General features: G+C 40.8%; 1 protein-coding gene across 7 annotated transcripts in view; it reads right to left on the bottom strand.

Moving 5' to 3' along the window:
- SRPK2 (SRSF protein kinase 2) overlaps positions 1-19,517 on the bottom strand; it is a 243,735-nt gene that overhangs the window by 50,735 nt on the left and 173,483 nt on the right. For all 7 annotated transcript variants that reach the window (XM_080665912.1, XM_080665917.1, XM_080665918.1 and 4 more), the window contains 3 exons: positions 6,322-6,430; positions 5,317-5,404; positions 4,996-5,083 (listed from right to left, as the gene is read on the bottom strand). In XM_080665912.1, coding sequence (XP_080522038.1) covers positions 4,996-5,083; positions 5,317-5,404; positions 6,322-6,430 — 285 coding nt within the window. The remainder of the gene's footprint in view (positions 1-4,995; positions 5,084-5,316; positions 5,405-6,321; positions 6,431-19,517) is intronic.

The raw sequence follows: 19,517 nt of genomic DNA, 5'->3' as shown, positions 1-19,517 counted from the left end.
GCAGTTTTAAAGAATATAGGATCACAATATAAGACATGGCATTAAGACCAACCTATAATAATGAAAACAGAAATTCTAGTCAAACACCGACACTCCAGAACTATGGCCCATCATATAAATATAGGTCATTCCTACTGGAAGGTTTAAAATGACTCTGAAACCATCTACGAATACTTTATTCATCTCTGGAGACCTATAGATAGGTTATTGACTTAATATATTTTACAATATCTGCATCTACCACATCATCACAATAACTACTGCTTTAAATATTAAGAAAAAAATGTTCTACAGTGTTGGAGAACATGTGAGCTACAGATTTATGCATAATGTAAAACCAGTTTCCCAGGCATATTACAAAAAATCAAAAAAACTGAATTTATGAACACACAGAGCCAAAGCCCAGATCTCTACATAATGATTTCTACATCACTGACAAATCTAAACTATGATTTCTTACCATTTAATTTAACAGTAAAAATAGTCACTAGAATGTATATGTAGTATTTTTTAAAACTCCATTTACCTACAAATCAGCTGGTTTCTCCAAAGAAACCATCTTCCTGCCAGCTGTCCCAGGAACTGCCATGCATATCTGATGCAGGAGGGGCTGCCCTGCCCGCCCATAAACCATCAGTCACTTGGAGAACAGGAGCAAGTCAGGACCAGCTCTACCTTCCTATCTATCACGAGGGAAAATGCACTCAGCAATTAGCAGAAACAATACTGAGAGAAACAGAGAGGTGGCATTAGCAGTCAAGGGTACTTGCTAGTACCTCCAAACCGCTCTAGAGGAAATACAGGCATACCTGCATTATTGCACTTCACAGATGTTGCACTTTTTTACAAATCGAAGGCAAGACGCTTCCTCCACCAACAAAAAGATTATATGGTGATCTGGAACTGAACCAGCAATATCTCTGAGGTATGCCTGTATAAAAACCTCAAAAATACAGAGTATGAGGGCAGTGCTTCCCTAAGAAATGAAAACTTAGGGAGTACATGAACAGGATGTCATTCTGGAATTTGAGCTGAGATTTAATTTTGTCCTCAGGCTTCTGGAGCTTGAGCAGAACAAATATCAAAATGTTGGATCTGTTCCAAAGATGATATAAAGGAAAGAGCCAAAGATGGGGAAGGAGAACCCTGGCTCTTGACACACCCTGGCACTCATCAGTCACAGGGTACTGAGCAAGTGCCCAAATATTCCTGAACCCTGAGAAATAGACACAGAAGTCCCTTTTATCCGAGGAGATATGTTCCAAGACACCTAGCAGATGCTTGAAACTGCATACAGTACCAAGCCCTACATATCCTATGATTTTCCCTATCTATATATATAAAAGGCTAATATGCTAAGTGTGCATTGACTGGTAGCTATGACGCACACTGACCACCAGGGGGGCAGACGCTCAATGCAGGAGCTGTTGAGCTGCAGGGACTTGGCAGTGGTGGTTCACGGGTGATGCACCCCAAAATCAGAGAGGAGGGAGTTCAATTCCTTGCAGGGCCGCACGATTCCACCTTCAGCCGTGGGTTATGTTGTTGCTGGGGCATTGTTGGCCCCAAATCTGGTTTACTGCACACTTGCTTTTGTATTCCACACCCTGTACGACAGCCAACTTTGCAGAGTGCCCTCTCACACTCTGAGACCTCTCAGGGGATGAAGGAGAGCCAGTTTCGGCCCGATCCCCACAGGCCAGGCCAAGGGACTCCACCTGCTGGAGGGACCCAGCACACTCTGCAGACGCCCTTCAAGCCACAACGCCACCCCAGGGGTGGCGGGCTGGGGAGGGCCTCGGGAGGTTGGCTCCAGGGCATGTACAGCCCATATCACCCAGTTCCACCCCACCTGCCACCTTCTAATTAATTTCCTTTCAATGTGCACAAATCCATGCACCGGGTCACTAGTATGTACATTTACAGTATACCCATGATGCTTAACTTACAAATTAGGCGCAGTAAGAGATTAACAATAACTAATGATAAAACAGAATAACTATAACCATATACAGTCATAAATGTTATGCAAATCTGGTCTCTCTCAAAATATCTTAATGTGATACACTCAACCACCTTCTTCTTGTGATGATGAAACAATACAATGCCAACATGATGAGATGAATCGAGGGTTACTTGAACGCAAGTGCTGAGATACCACAACAGTTAATCTGATAGGTGAGACAGCTTCTAAGTGACTAAGGGGCAAGTAGTGTATACAGAATGGATATGCTAGACCAGTGGTCGACAAACTGCAGCTCACGAGCCACATGCAGCTCTTTGGCCCCTTGAGTGTGGCTCTTCCACAAAATACCACGGCCTAGGCGAGCCTATTTTGGAGAAGTGGCGTTAGAAGAAGTTTAAGTTTAAAAAATTTGGCTCTTAAAAGAAATTTCCATCGTTGTACTGTTGATATTTGGCTCTGTTGACTAATGAGTTTGCCGACCACTGTGCTAGACAAAGGAATGATTCAAGTCCTAGGTGAGACAAAGCAGGAAGGCATAACTTCATCATGCTAATCAGACTGGTGCATGATTTAGAACTATGAATTACTTCTGCAATTTTCCATATAGTATTTTCACACTGCAGGTAACTAAAACTGCAAAAAGAAAACCTCACATACTGGGGGAAGGGGAGTAATGTCTGTATCACCTGCCTCAAGGCTAACGAAGGGCTATCTAAGAGGATCCAATATGAAAATATGGAAAGAGCATTCTGGATACTAAAGGTATTATTTCTTCTCTGCATTTGTGCTATCAGCTCTGACCTACAAGTCTTAGATTACTCTACTGTCAACGATCCTCTGAGATTGCCCTGTACCAATGCCCTCTACCAATGTGGAAAGGATCATCCTCCTTTCCACAACCCCCAATCACCTCCTCCCGAGACCCCTCAAAACTAACAAGAATGCAAACTTACCAGTAGCCCAGTCAAAACTGATACATTCAAAAGAAAAAGGGAAGTGATAAGATGCCTTTGCTCTGTCATCTTGCTAGACACATTTCTTTTCCAATAGGACCTAGAATTAAAACAAAGGCTTCCAAAGCAACTAACCTTATAGCTGATTAAGAAACTTTCATCTTTCAAAAATCACTAATTTCCAGCAAGATAATTTCTGCTTGAGAAAGCAAATACTCTGTATACTATTTCAATGATAATTTTAAAAAGTAGTTGAATGATTTGATCTTTAAACAATTAAAGCAAGTTGATACAGTCTTATGAGGAAGAGAAGATATTTAGGAGAAAATAACCTTATTTGTTGAAAAGTGATTCAAACAAGTCATTTTTCCATTATAAAGAAAATTTGTACCAAGTATGACATGATACCAAGAAATTATTTTTATTTTATTGGATGACCTTTGTGGTCTTTTTATAAGTCTGTATGTTTCAAATATGTAAACTGACATTTGTAGAGGTAAAAGAACATGACTTCTAGGATTTCTTTTAAAATAATTCAGCAAGAGATAAAAGGAAAATAAATAAAGCAACTGTAGCCAGTTAATTCTTGAATTTGGGTGAGAGATTTATAGAAATTCACTGTAGTACACTCTCTAATTTTACCCATGTTGGAAACTTTACATTATAAATGTTTTTGAAGAAAAACAATGGAGGTTCTCTTTCCATCAAGGACTGGCCTATGTCAGATTTACCAATAAGTACAGAAAATGTATCACTCTGAGACAGGCTAGTAAACCAGGACAAGTGGAATAGGGAAACTGAGACAGGTAGTTACATGGCCATCTGGTAAATAGCAAATCTTAACTTCCCTAACAAAGGACACTTAAAAGTAAATAGCTTACACATCTCCCCACAAGAGACTAACAGCTTAAATCACCCTACTTAGGGAGACTGAACGCAGAAATCCAAATGGTGCCATTTGCTAACCACACACAAGGACAGAGGAAGGGAATAAATCTAATTCTGGCACATCAGCATAAAACTGGTTAATGTATTGAGAGCCTCCTAAGACCTCCCCTAAACAACCCAGCCTTTAACACCCTCAAGACAAAGGACCCAGGCCTCGCTCTCCCTCCCAGGAGCAGGCTTATGCCTTTCTACCCCCACAGTGTGCATCTTCTAAACGCCAAAGGTCATGAGAATTGCAACCAGGGGAGCAGCAGCTGACCTGGGCTAACCTCCTGAACCTGTTTCCTAGGCCCTGTTTGCTCTGACTTTGCAGTGAGCCAAAGCCACCCCACCTAGACTCATTTCTCTCCTATTATGTTTCCAGGGAGCCAAAGTAGCCCCGCCCAGGCTCTCCTGTTGCTTCTCCTATGCTAAGCCCTTCCTTGTTTCACTGTCCCCAGCTTTAATAAATGTCTTCTCAAAATCACTCACACTTGTGTTGTGAAATCTTTCCTGAAGGAAATCAAGAACCCACACACTACAGGTCGGCCCGAGGCAGACCTGCTCCAGGCCGGTCCCCTATCTGGTAACAACTTGACTTTCTCCAGACTTTTCCAAAGATGACAAACTAAACAAAACCAACATATTTCCATATTTACCTGGCAGAAAGATGATACTATGCAGGATCAGGTGTGACTTTTACTATGTTGACATTAGCAGAGCATTTTTCCTTCTATTGCCTCAATGAATTCTTTGCAGCTACTGAAGGATACCTAGCCCTTGTGTATGGAATTTTTTAAAGTTTCAAGCAAAAAGAAATGCTGGTATACGCTTCTACCTACCACTGTAAAAATAAACTTCACTAGAATTATTTAAAAAGATTAATAATTCCATGCAAAAATCATGTCAAGTGATGTAAAATAATTTTATAAAATGTTACTACACCAAAACCCCCAAAAGCTCTTGCAGAGCACTCGACATATCAATTTCCAACATTCCGGGATTATATGAAAGGCTTTATGTGGAGAATCACAAAGCAGAGCAAGCACGAGTTTATGCGGGCTTACACATTCCAATTTTTCAAAAGCAAAAAGAAAGACTACAGTATAATTCAGCCATTAGGGAGCACAGAATTGTCTGAAAGGATACGGATGCCATTCATGCCTGAAATCTTGAAGTCATCAATTAGCTGTACTACCATGTCTTTATTTGGGTCACTGGGATCACTTTCTCGAACCTATGGAAAGAAAAGTAAGTCAAGAACAGAAGTGTTTAAGACCAAAAATAATTTCCATTATACCAAACAAAATGGTTTTAATATAAGTGATGTGTTTTTTAAAATAAAAGATTCAGTATTTGAACTTATAAAACATGAAATCAATTTTAATTTAGTAAAACCCAGAAAAATCCCTTTGTAAAATTTTAAGTTATTAATTTGTCTTCTATCATTCAAGTTTTTGCAGTACTTACACATTTGAGCAATTTTATTTCATCCAAGGCTGTCTCCGTATAATGCTGGGCACTTTTTACAACTTTCATTGCAACAAATCTTTTCCCCCTTTGGAAAATGCAAATTTAAAAAATATTATAAGCAGAAGTGATCATTATAGTGAAATTTACCCAATAAATAGAAAGTTTTTTTATTTTATTGATTTTTTTTACAGAGAGGTAGGGAGAGGGATAGAGTTAGAAACATCGATGAGAGAGAAACATCAATCAGCTGCCTCCTGCACACCTCCTACTGGGGATGTACCCGCAACCAAGGTACATGCCCTTGACCAGAATCGAACCTGGGACCTTTCAGTTGGCAAGCCAATGCTCTATCCACTGAGCCAAACGGGTTAGGGCTAAATAGAAAGTTTTAATAAGCTTTCCTTTAAAACAGTGCTTTTCAAATTGTGGGTCAACAATTCAGCAGCAGAATAATCCCTTATAATTGTTTGTTTTTTTCTCATAAAATGAGGTAAACTAGAAAATGTCATCATATGTCAGATAAAGAGAGTAAGTATTATCTTATAACGCTAGTTTCACTTCACATACACACACACACACACACACACACACACACACACACACAAAGCATATTTATATTCGGTTGCAATGGCGTTTCATGCTATAGGTCACAGCTTCAAAAAGGAATCAGAAACCACTGATTTGGAAGGTCTATATGTTAATTTATATGTAAATGGATTGTGGGGTATCTTGGTATGGATAAATTTTTGGAAAAAAATGATCCTACTGTAATTTCAATGAATAACCCTCAGATATAAAAGCAGAGGAAAGTTAGTATTTTAAGATAACAGGAAAATGAACTTCAAACAGAGGGGGAAATGTCTAGCTAGGGCAGGGCAGACCTGCGCTAAGCACTTTACACTGCACAGCAGAAGCAACTGTGCCCCTCAGCCACAGCTTGTAATAAAATAAAGATGACGAATACGCCAGGAATCAAGAACACAAATGATAAAGAATACTTACTGCATATCCCAGCACAGCCAGACAGTAGAGAAGTGTCCCCATCCTAGCTTCCTAATAACATGATACCGGCCATTGAAAAGGTCTCCAATTTTCACTGGATGATAGCCACCTTTTATTTAAAAAGATAATAATAATTTCAGAAAAATAGTAACAGAATATCATCTCTTCCTTTGTCAGTTCTTGATACCATTAAAGAAAGCTGTAAATAATAAAATTAGATTAAAATATGTTTAATAGTATAACATTTTTCAAGAATGTTTCATCAAAAGAAAAGTGTCCTTTGCCTTTCTACTAAGTTAATTAGGAAGGCAACAAACCACCCAGCGCTTCATAACACTTACTTCAGGATTTATATTTAAGGCTAGGTGTAAATAATATGCATACTAGCTCCTGACTTTTCCAAACAACCTTATAAGTTAAACACCAATCTTGTTAGGTCAGTACAATATAATTCACCAAAATAAAGGCTGTGCATTCTGCATAAGTCTGCATACACTAACAAGGAGTCCTATATAATAAAAGCCTAATATGCTTTCTGGGTTAATTTCCCTGTCAGGGCACATGCCTAGGTCGCGGGCTCAATCTAGCCCTGGTCCATCAGAGCATGTGTGGGAGGTCACAGATGTATATTTCTTTCTCACATTGATCTCTCTTTCTCCCCTTTCCCTTCCACTCTCTCTAAAAAAAAATCAATGAACATGTCCTTAGGTGAAGATTTTTTTAAAAAAAGAAGATAGGCCAGGCAGGCGCGGCTCAGTGGTTGAGTATCAACCTATGAACCAGGAGGTCACGGTTCGATTCCCAGTCAGGGCACATGCCTGGGTTGCGAGCTTGATCCCCAGTTGGGGGCTTGTGGGAAGCAGCTGATCAATGATTCTTTCTCATCATTGATGTTTCTCTCTTTCTCCTTCTCATTTCCTCTCTGGAATTAATAAAAATATATTTTTAAAAAAATAAAAATGAAAAAAGAAGATAGCTAAAGTATTGCCTAAGTTGAAAATGGTTTGACTGTCAATGATTCATAAGAACCTATTGTAACTGGCCTTCATAAACAAAATTTTACAACCAGTCTTTAGTAACCATAATTTAGGTTACAAAACAAATATGAGGATACTTTGTAGATTTAAAATTTTATCATATATACTTCCTAAAACTTGACAGCCGCATCTCGAGTTGTGAAAAATGTTTGTAGATATCAAATAAAAATGTTGAAATCTAAGAATACACTATTCTCATTATTAGTAATTTGAAGTGCAATTTAAATCACACACACCCCAGTAGAAACATTAACAATACTAAATACAAAAAGGAAGCAGGGAAAAAAGCCCTACAATCCACTGAAAAAAAATTAGCAATAATGAATCCTCAGACATAACTATTAAACTCTAGGGCACTGAGGTTTGGAGGCTGGGGGGTTAAAAGCAATCAGTCAGAAAAATTGTCATTGAAAATTCTTACATGTAAATTAATCTCTAACTACATCAAATGTTCCTGTAACACTAATGAGTAAGAGAGCTCTAAGGGGAAAACCAGAGCAAAGGGAAATGCTCCAAAAGACAGGATTCTCATTATCCAGAATCTAAGGAGGTAACAACAAAAATCACTTGAACAAAAGATAAATATCATGGATGCAAAAAACAATTTTTGCAGGAGGGCTACAGAGACTTAAGCTGAATTCATAGACTGAGCAACCTTGCATATTTGAAATGTTAATAAAGGCCAACAGATAACTTCAAGCTTTTGCCAACTGCCAATTTCTTATACGGATTTGTACTTAAATTCAAGAATGCTGATTTAAATCGTAGCATTGGCATTTACTAGCTATGAGACATTGAGCAAATTACTTTATTTCTCTGGTACTTGCACCTACCTCACTCAGAACCACACCTGGACAAATATTAAGTGCCCACATACATGTTTACTCTTCTTCTGTCATTACCCAGCCCACTGTGATTAAAGGGTCAGCAGGCCAGGGTTAAGGGTACTGGCTATTCCTATTTAAAACAGTAAAACTGTCCCAAAGTGTAATCTAATTCATTAGGATAGCCCAATTAACAAAAGGTTTTTGATATTACAAATATGATAATGATTTACAGTTGTCAAATGTCAATGAAGAGAAAGAAATTAACTTGTCTTTATCAATGATTTAGCCAAACATTAAAATAAGAGAATTGAGACTTTTCAACATTCAAATTTAATGTCACTTCCCAAGACATACAAAGACTGGTTATAAAGACTGGCTTCTATCTTGGGTGCTCTCTCTGATAAGCCAGCTGCCTTGCTGTGAGCAGTCCATCCTATGGAGAGGCCCTTGTGGCAAGGAACTGAAGGGTCTAGTGAACAGCAGTGAGGGATGGAACCCACAACCACTTGTATGAGCAGGAAGGCAGATCCTTCGGGTCCAGTCGGGCCTTCACATGACTGCAGCCCAAGCTGACAGCTTGACTGTAACCTCATGAGAGAACCTAACCCAGAACCCACCATACTTCTGCAAATCTTCTGAACAGAGATATTGATGGCCTTTGTTACAAATGATCTTTCAAAGGTTTCTAAAGTGACTCGCGGAAAAACCAAGATGGCGGCAGGAAAAACCAAGATGGCGGCATAGGTAAACACCTAAACTGCTGCCTCGCACAACAATTTCAAAACTACAACTAAAAGACAGAACGGACACCATCCAGAACCGCAGGAAAGCTGACTGAGTGAAAATTCTACAACTAGAAGGATAGAGAAAAGCTCACAGAGAATTGGAGGTACGGCAAAGGGTCTTTGTGCGCGCAGAGAGGAAGGGCGGCTGAGAGCCTGGCTGACTTTCTCTGGCGGAAGGGGGAAGGGAGCCCCCGACCGAACTGAACCCCGGTTCTGACTGCACTGAAACCCTGTTCCGGGCGAGCCCCTGGGGACCCATGCTCTTACGGGGGGAGTCTGGACTCTCGGGCGGAGACTCAGGAGCCGGGGAAGGCGGAGGACTGAAAGTCCGCTCGCGCCAGTGCGCACAAAGGCTGCGGAGGCTGCCACAGGCATTCCCTAGCGGAAGGGAGTGAGAGGCTCCTGACGGCACTGAACCTCAGTTCTGACTGAAGTGAGCCCCAGTTCTGACTGCAGTGAACCCCAGTTCCAGGCGAGCCCCTGGGGACCTACGCTCTTGTGGGGGGAGTCTGGACTCTCGGGCGGAGACTCAGGAGCCGGGGAAGGCGGAGGACTGAAAGTCCGCTCGCGCCAGTGCGCACAAAGGCTGCGGAGGCTGCCACAGGCATTCCCTAGCGGAAGGGAGTGAGAGGCTCCTGACGGCACTGTACCTCAGTTCTGACTGAAGTGAGCCCCAGTTCTGACTGCAGTGAACCCCAGTTCCAGGCGAGCCCCTGGGGACCTACGCTCTTGTGGGGGGAGTCTGGACTCTCGGGCGGAGACTCAGGAGCCGGGGAAGGCGGAGGACTGAAAGTCCGCTCGCGCCAGTGCGCACAAAGGCTGCGGAGGCTGCCACAGGCATTCCCTAGCGGAAGGGAGTGAGAGGCTCCTGACGGCACTGAACCTCAGTTCTGACTGAAGTGAGCCCCAGTTCTGACTGCAGTGAACCCCAGTTCCAGGCGAGCCCCTGGGGACCCACGCTCTTGTGGGGGGAGTCTGGACTCTCGGGCGGAGACTCAGGAGCCGGGGTAGGCGGAGGACTGAAAGTCCGCGTGCGCCAGTGCGCACAAAGGCTGTGAAGGTTGCCACAGGCTTTCCCTAGCGGAAGGGAGTGAGAGGCTCCTGACGGCACTGAACCTCAGTTCTGACTGAAGTGAGCCCCAGTTCTGACTGCAGTGAACCCCAGTTCCAGGCGAGCCCCTGGGGACCCACGCTCTTGTGGGGGGAGTCTGGACTCTCGGGCGGAGAATCGGGAGCCGGGAAGGCAGAGGACTGAAGGCACACACGTGCGCGCAAGGGCAAGGCTGACGGGAAGCCAAGACTGAGACTCCACCCCACCCAAGCTGAGCACAGAGGCTATTGCAATTTGGCAAGTCTAATCCTATAAGGCTGTCTCCAGCACCGGACTTCTCCCAGCATAGACACAGCTGATCCTTACAGCCAACTGGCCTGGAGGTCAATTCTTCCCAGTGACACCAACAACAATCAAGACTTAATTACAACAAGGCTGTACACACAGTCCACAAAGGGGTGCACCAAGAGTGTCCACCTCAGGTTAACTGGGGAGGCAGACCCACTAGGCCAAATTGGAAACCTAGCACACAAATCTACCAACTCAGGGAAGCAGTGAAAATGCGGCGTCTAAGAATCAGATCACAAACAAAAGAAATGGAGGAAAACAAACGACAGGACATAGAATTCAAAACCACGGTTATAAGACTTTTTAAGAATATCCTAGAAAAGGCCGATAAATATAACGAGACCCTCGAAGAGATGAAAAAGGACCAACTAGAAATTAAACATACACTGACTGAAATAAAAAATATTATACAGAGACCCAAAAACAGACAAGAGGAACACAAAAATCAAGTCAAAGAATTGAAATACAAAGAAGCAAAAAACACTCAACCGAAAAAGCAAAAAGCAAAAAAAAAAATCCAAAAAGTTGAAGATAATGTAAGAAGACTCTGGGACAACTTCAAGCGTACCAACATCAGAATTATGGGGGTGCCAGAAGAAGAGAGAGAGCAAGATACTGAAAACCTATTTGAAGAAATAATGACCGAAAACTTCCCCCACCTGGTGAAAGAAATAGACTTACAAGTCCAGGAAGCCCACAGAACCCCAAACAAAAGGAATCCAAAGAGGACTACACCAAGACACATCATAATTAAAATGCCAAGAGCAAAAGACAAAGAGAGAATATTAAAAGCAGCAAGAGAAAAACAGTTAGTTACCTACAAGGGAGCACCCATACGACTGTCAGCTGACTTTTCAACAGAAACTATGCAGGCCAGACGGGAGTGGCAAGAAATTTTCAATGTGATGAGTAGCAAGAACCTACAACCAAGATTACTCTACCCAGCAAAGCTATCATTCAGAATTGAAGGGCAGATAAAGAGCTTCACAGATAAGAAAAAGCTGAAGGAGTTCATCACCACCAAACCAGTATTATATGAAATGCTGAAAGGTATTCTTAAAGAAGAGGAAGAAGAAAAAAGGAAAGATAAAAATTATGAACAACAAAGACATATCTAACAACAAGTGAACCTAAAAATCAAGTAAATTAAAAACCTGAGGAACAGAATAATCTGGTGAATATAATAGAATCAGGGGCATAGAAAGGGAGTGGACTGATAATTCTCAGGGGGAAAGGGGTATGGGGGGGTTCATAAAGAGACTGGACAAAAATCATACACCTATGGATGAGGACAGTGGGGGGTAGGTAAGGGCAGAAGGTGGGGTGGGAAATGGGTGGAGGGGAGCTATGGGGGAAAAAAGGAGAAATAATTGTAATAATCTGAATAAAGATTTATTTAATAAATAAATAAATAAATAAATAAAAATAAAGTGACTCGCCTTGGAAAAAAGACATGCTATCATCTTCTAGAGAAGAGAACAGGCTGGTTTGCTGTCCAATATAATAAACATCTCCCTGGTGAACAAAGGTGGGCGGGTTTGGTTCATAAATGATAGGGATTTCCTATGTTTAGAGTTCCTAAGCTACGACACAAACCCACGGTGTGCAAAGCACCCACCTGGGCCTGCCTCCATGTGGATCTTGTTGGATTTGGAGGGCAAGGGAAACCAGTACGAACATGAAGCCAAGGCTGCTTGTTGTGCTGTGAGTAATCAAGTCCTTCGTCTATTACCCAGGCGTCTCACGTCTAAGCATCCATTAAACTGTGACCAACTAACTTATTAGCTTGCAAGAAAGTTAAAAATCTCAGAAAAGTCTTGGTTTGTAAAGTATTTATCTTTGGCATCAGGAAAATACAGTCTTGTTTAGAGTGGCTGGTTTGTTTTCATCTTATAAAAACAGTAAGTCTTAAAATCACTGCATTTCCTTCCTTGCTTTGATGACTAAGAAACCCAGAGGCAAATTTGCAACACTCCCAATTTGTACATATCTTTATTATTAAATCTGTATGTATTAACCTTAATCTGATTTTACTTAATTATTTCTACTATATATTTTCCTCATCTATTTGTCTATTGTATTCTATGTATTTATTTGTAAAATGTCTCGAGTATGTACAGTGCTGGGATACAAATAACACTACTAATCCCTCACAATAAACAAGCTCAAACAAGGCTCCCTCTTGGAAAGCATTTCCTGATTTTCTTGGCTGAGAAGGAGCCTGACTCCTTTCCCTTGCTTCTCTTACACACTTCCATAATGCCTCCTTCTGTTCGGTTACACAACACAATGCAATGTATTTTAATTATTCATATTCTCATTTGTCTTTCCCAGGAGATTATAAAAACTTTGAGGAGAGGGACAGTATTCCTAGCATATAGACCTGAATTGCAACAAATACACAAGAAAGCACAAGAACATGACACAAGAGAGAGAGAAATGAATGTGAGGTATGTGGTTCTCTATTCCGTGATAGGATGTGAGGGAGAAGTGGGAAAGGCTTTACTAGTGTAAAATGTGGGCTAAAATTAATCTGAGTTAAATCTAACAGAAAAACAGAGGAAAAAAACAAAACAGAAGGAAGAAGAGATAATATAAGGAAAATTGTAATAGTGAGAAGGCATGTTTACAGTAAAATATAGAGTTCCATTTGATGATAAGAAAACAAGAACAGTAGCACACTGGGATCAAACTGTGAGGAGCCTGGAGAGTTTCAAGTTTAGACTATCATTGTGACTTGTGAAAAAGTTTTAACAATACAGTATATCCTTAAGACAATTTCCCTTAATTTCTCATGACCAGATTGGGAAAAAGTAAATAATCTAAATGCAACCCAAGTAATCCTACATAATAAAAGGGTAATATGCAAATGGCCCCTAACGTCATCGGAACCATCAGGAACGACCGGTCACTATGACGTGCACTGACCACCAGGGGGCAAACACTCAATGCAGGAGCTGCCGCTGGTGGTCAGTGTGCTCCCACAGGGTGAGCTCCGCTCAGCCACAAGCTGGGTTGACGGCTACGAGTGCAGTGGCGGTGACAGGAGCCTCTCCCAACTCCTCGGCAGCAGTCAGACATCCCTTGAGGGCTCCCGGGCTGCCAAATGGGATATCCGACTGACACCAGAAGGCAGCTCTCTCGGGGATCAGGCCTAAGCCGGCAGGTGGACATCCCAAGAGGGTGCAGGCCGGGCTGAGGGACCACCGCACAAGTGCACGAATTTTCATGCACCAGGCCTCCAGGATCATATAAAAACATTGCTAAGAGAATTGCACAGTAGAACAATTACACTTTTATTATACTGAAAAATTAAAATGTGTGGTATTTAAGGCAAGCAGGTAAGAAGATGAATATTTATAAAATACTGAACACAGCAATTATGGGATCCACCAACATTTAAGAGATTAAAGTACACTGATAGCTCCATACATTTATAAAGTTGGAATCTGATTTTAAACAAAAATCAAATAAAAATAAAGGACTTCTTCTGCCTTATAATCAATAATCCAGGTTTCTTGTCATCATACTACTATAATTTTATAGCTACAGCAAAATTTTTCTAAAATATACTGATGTTGACATTCCTACTTTTCTAGAAGATTCCCTCAAGAGTGACTGAGCCCACAGTGGAAATACAAGTCACAGTACTCTATGGGGCAAGCCAGAATCTAAAAGCCTAATTTCTATATTCTAGAACAATCCTGAATAATTTCTCAATCTAGTGAGAATGCCTGAGAACACAGTAGTTTCAATGCACCTGGGGTGGGGGTGAGGGTGGGGGTATGCAGTGAAGTCCTTAAAATGCAGAGGTTAACATCAGATCAGAAGTGGCTAGAGGCTGTTTTCAGGAGACCAAGTCTCGATGTACTTGAATCTGTAACCTGGGTCACAAGTTCTCTCATACATACACCAACAACTAAAAGTCCAATTTCACTGAAATTATTTTGAACATACTAATACCCTACAAATCTCAGAATTCACAACTAAGAGAGATAATGGACCCACTTTGTATCCATTACCAACACTTCCCATTGTTTCTTAAGTACGCAGTGCGCCATTTTGCTCCTTCAGTATATCTTTGATAGAAGAATCTAGACCACTGCTCCATTAAAATATGTTGTTATAAAAATTTTACCTTTAAACTGAAAAAAAATAAAGTCTATTGAAATTAAACACAAATTGTTTAAAGTTCATTTGGTTGTCTAATTAATATTCCTACTTAATAGTACACTGCAAAATAAATACTCCGGAGGTTTAATTTCGTCTGTTAATGAAATCAGTCTTTTTTTTTTTTTTTTAACCATTACCTAAGGATATATTTTTGTTGATCTGAGAGAGAGAAACATTAATCGGGAGGTTGCCTCCTGTATGCACGCCAACCAGGAACTGAACCCACAATCCGGGTCTGTGCCCCACCTGGGAACCGAACCTGAGATTGTTCTGTGTATAGGATGATGCTCCAACCAACTGAGCTACACCGGCCAGGGCTAAAATCAGTCTTTATATCTATGCCTCTGCATTGATTTTAATTGTATGAGCTTTTTTTTTTTTTTTAACAGGTTTCTCAGTGGGCTGATGAGAAAAATATCCCCTCAGGGCTTCATATATATAACAGTTAGTTATAAACATCAGCGGTCACCAACCTTTCGGTCCTCACGGACCACCAGATGGAGACCGCCGATATATATGACCTTTAGAAATGAAGGTCAGTTTGAATGAATACAAACATATTTGACTCAGCTTTAAAGCTGGGGATGGTGAAACAAGGAAGGACTTAGGACAGAAGATGCAACAGGAGAGAGCCTAGGTGGGCTGCTTTGGCTCACTGAGAAATAGTCACAGTGACAGAAATGAGCCAAAGTGGGGCTGCCTTCAGCTCACCAGAAAGTCAAAGGAAAGGGAGCCTTTGAGACAGGTTCAGTGGGTGAGCCCAGACAAGCTGCTTCTGCCCATTGCTCCCCTGGTTGCAAGTCTCGTGGGGACCCTTGGAGTTTAGGAGATTCCTGTGGGGGAAGAAGAGAAGGAAGGGAAAGGCACAGGTGGCCTCTAGGAGGGAGAACATGCTCTTCATTTTTTTTTTAAAAAAAAGCCTTCTACTTGTTTTGTGAGCAAGTGAAGAGTAAATAGACATCATCTAAGATCCTAAATGGGGGTTCTCTCCATAGTAAACATGAGCTTCAGTATATGAACTTGGACATATACTGAATCATTTGTACTCAAAGATTTTTTTTAATTGATTTCAGAGAGGAAGGGAGAGGGAGAGAGAGATAGAAACATCAATTATAAGAGGTAATCATTGACCTGCTGCCTCCTGCATGCCCCCTACTGGAGATCAAGCCCTCAACCAGGGCATGTGCCCTTGACTGGAATCGAACCTGGGACCCTTCAGTCCGCAGGCCGATGTTCTACCCACCGAGCCAAACAGCTAGGGCTGGAACTCATTTCCTAACTCTTATATATTCTGGATAAGTAAAAGTACAATATATTAAATTATAAACTTGGGAAACAATTGATCTTAGAATGAGAAAAGTCTTAGTTGGATACATGGAAAATTCAGAAATCAGAAGACACTTGAAAAATACTGAGATCTCTTTTACAACTAAAAAAAATTTCTTAGTAACTAAAGTAAAAGAACTCTGAAAGAAGTTCACTGGCTACTTAAAACCAAAGGTCATAATTATACAAACTCAGGCATAAAAATATAACTGAAAGATTAACTTATTTCAAGACGTCAAGACCTATTGTTATTTTAGGCTCCCATGGGATCAAGAGGGTACAAAGGTGTATCACAGCACATAGCAATGTCTTACTCAATCACACAACTACAGGCACGTTCCCAGGTATGTTACATAATAAAATGAAAAATACTACCACCGTCAATAATCCAATTCTCAATTATTCTGAAGAAATAAAAAAAATGGTAAAAGAACACAGGTCTTAGAGATAAATGACTACAAATGCAGTAAGTAAAGGTCTCCTACATATATATATATGGAAATTAAAACTGACTTTTGAGCCTGATTCTAAAGCCCCACCTAGTTTTACAATCCAAGAGTAATTACAGCTTTCCAGTATAATCATCATCAGAAAGTCTAACTCATGTACTGACTTGTGCATAGTCCTATGTTAGGCACCCAACAAAGCAATTTAGATATAGCTAGTGGACTTTGGGCTTAGGGCTTAATCTATGCCAGCCAAAAAGAGTATTACAGGTAATTACTTTTAATAGGAAAAGCGGTGACATAATTACACAAAAAATTAAACATACCTAAATATACTTGGAGTCTGCAACATCTTTCTATGAATTTCTTGTGACATTCTTCTGACACACTGTATTCTCCAAAGAAGGTCGCAACTGTTGTATCTTACAAACCACTTGCTTTCCCAGAAGCCTGAATTCCTACTACTGATAAATGGACTGCATTCATCCTTGCAGATGTGGTGGGCTTCTGCTGTGCTTCGAACCAGCAGGATGTAGTGGAAGCGACTGTGATTTCCGAGGCTAGGTTGTAAAAGGCAACAAAGCTTCCACTTTGGGGCTCTGACTCTGAGGACGCCACACAGTGAAGAAGCACAGCCGTGAGGAGGGCCTGCAGTTGGCAGTCCTACTCTTCCAGCCCTTCTAACCCAGGGCCAGACATGTGCGTGAGCTTCAGATCATGCTAGTCCCCAGACCAGGGGTGGGCAAACTTTTTGACTCGAGGGCCACAATGGGTTCTTACACTGGACCGGAGGGCCGGAACAAAAGCATGGATGGAGTGTTTGTGTGAACTAATATAAATTCAAAGTAAAGGAGCGGAGGGGAGAGCAAGAGAACCCTCCGCTCTTTCGGCTCCGCGGGCCGGATAGAACAGCCGAACGGGCCGGATCCGGCCCGCGGGCCGTAGTTTGCCCACGGCTGCCCCAGACACTAAGTCACCTCAAGCCTTTGAGGTCTCAGTGGAGGCCCTAGATATCATGAGGCATAGGGAAACCATCCAAACTTTGCCCTTTCTAAATGCCTGATCCACAAAATCATAAGCAAAATAAAAAGTTGAAACGCTTCTAAGTTTTGTGATAATTCATTATGCAACAATAATAACCAAACAATCCTTATTCCACTTACCACAACATCTATGCAAAATCTCCATCATTCTCTAAAAAAGATGTGATCTCAATATTTCCAAGACTAGCCCACTATCTCCAAAACCCACTCATTTAATTCCTTCCTTGCTAGTCCTTCAAATTCTCATCAGATTTCTTCCCTTCTGCCTAAAAATAAGCTCAGGTATCCTGTCCTAACATCAACTCTCCCTTATCCATCTCTGACTCCCCTCAAGGTACAGTTTTCATTTCACTGCTAAATTTTACCAAAGAATCGATTATGCTTTCTCAAGTACACCTTGATATTCTCATGACTGGACCCAACTGATGGGTCATTAGGAACCCTCCCCATAGGTAGGTTCACTGGCCCTTTCTCAGCCTTTACCCATCTCAAACTATGCCAACAAGGAAATAGTGGCACCCAGCAGTCACAGTATTAAGAAGATTTATAACAAATTAGGAGCAGTCCAGCTTTTCCAGGTACTGAGAGTTGAGGAAAACTCTCTCTCATGGAACCTCATAAGTAAAACAACATGTGTTATCATGAACCACAATCTCAGCAATAAGAGCATGTGAGTGTGTGTGTGTGTGCATGTGTGTGTATGCACATACACACATACCACAAACAGCAACTCCAAAAAACATATGTAAAAGGCCAATAAGCATTTTAAAAGATCCTCAACATCAATAATCATTTGGGAAGTCAAAACCACAATGAGATATCACTAGGATGGCTAAAATAAAAGAGAGTAAGTGTTGGTAAGGAGTTTGAGAAATTGCAACCTTCACGTATAGACGATGGACTATACAATGATGTGGCTGCTTTGGGAAAATAGTTCCTCCGGAAGTTAAACATGGAGTTACAATACAACCTAACAATTCCATTCCTAGGTGTAACACCCAAGAAAAATGAAAACATAGGCCCACTCAAAACCTCATATACAAATGTTCATAAGTAGCACATTCATAATAGCCAAAAGTGGAAACAACCCAAATGTACATCGTTTAATAAATAGATCAATAAAATGTGATATATCCACCCATAGCAATTTACTCGGTATAAAAAGGTTTCAATACTAATATGCTGCAAGACAATATGAAAATGTGGTAAGAACTCACCCACAAAAGACTTCATATTGTATAATTCTAGCTACATAAAATGTCCAGAATAAGCAAATCCATAGAGACAGGAAGTATGTTGGTGTTTGCCAGGGACTGGGATGAGGGGGAAATGGGGACTGACCGTTAATGAACATGTATTGTTGTTGTTGTTGTTGTTTCGGGGGAGGGGGGGAGGACAGTTAATAAAAATACTCGTGGTAATAGTTGCACAATTCTGTGAATATGCTAAAAACCAGTAAGCTGTACATTTTAAAGGGGTGAATTTCACATAATAAAATAAAAAAAAAAAACTGTATGAGGGGCAAAACAGCAAGTTTTCAATTACTGCTTCCTATAAATATAAATAGAGCCCATCCCCCCAATCCCAGCCCAGGTTTAAAAAAAAACTCTTAATAAAATCTGAAACTTCTTTATTACAGCACAGGGAATATAGTCAATAATATTCTAATAAGTACATATGATGTCAAATGGGTGTAAGATTTATTGGGATGACCACTTAGTAAGTTATATAATGTCTAGTCACTGGAGTATGCACCTGAAACTAACATAGTAATGTATGTCAACTGCAACTGAAAGATAAAAATGACTTAAAAATGTAAACAATTAAACAAAAAACACAGAATGCAGAAAAAAGTGGAGAAGGGAGGTCTGTGGGGTGGCTGCAGGGACTGTGTACCCTGACTGCTAGGTCTGTTTCTTTCAACTTGTTCTTTCTCCTCTTGTATTCCATTAAATTTCTCAAAAGCTGGTCAATGAACAGCCTCTCTGCATCTCTTTTATTCAATTAATACCCCTTATCTATGATTTGTTTCCTATCAAATCTGTAATACTTGTGTATGGTTCAGGAAGAGTCCACAAGACCCCACTTCTGACAGAACTGCAATATTTAAAAATTTTATTTTTTTTTAAATATATTTTATTGATTTCTTACAGAGAGGAA

The sequence above is a fragment of the Plecotus auritus genome (assembly GCF_963455305.1).
Source record: "Plecotus auritus genome assembly, chromosome: 4".
Taxonomy (NCBI): domain Eukaryota; kingdom Metazoa; phylum Chordata; class Mammalia; order Chiroptera; family Vespertilionidae; genus Plecotus; species Plecotus auritus.
This window is presented reverse-complemented; position numbering and strand designations above follow the sequence as displayed.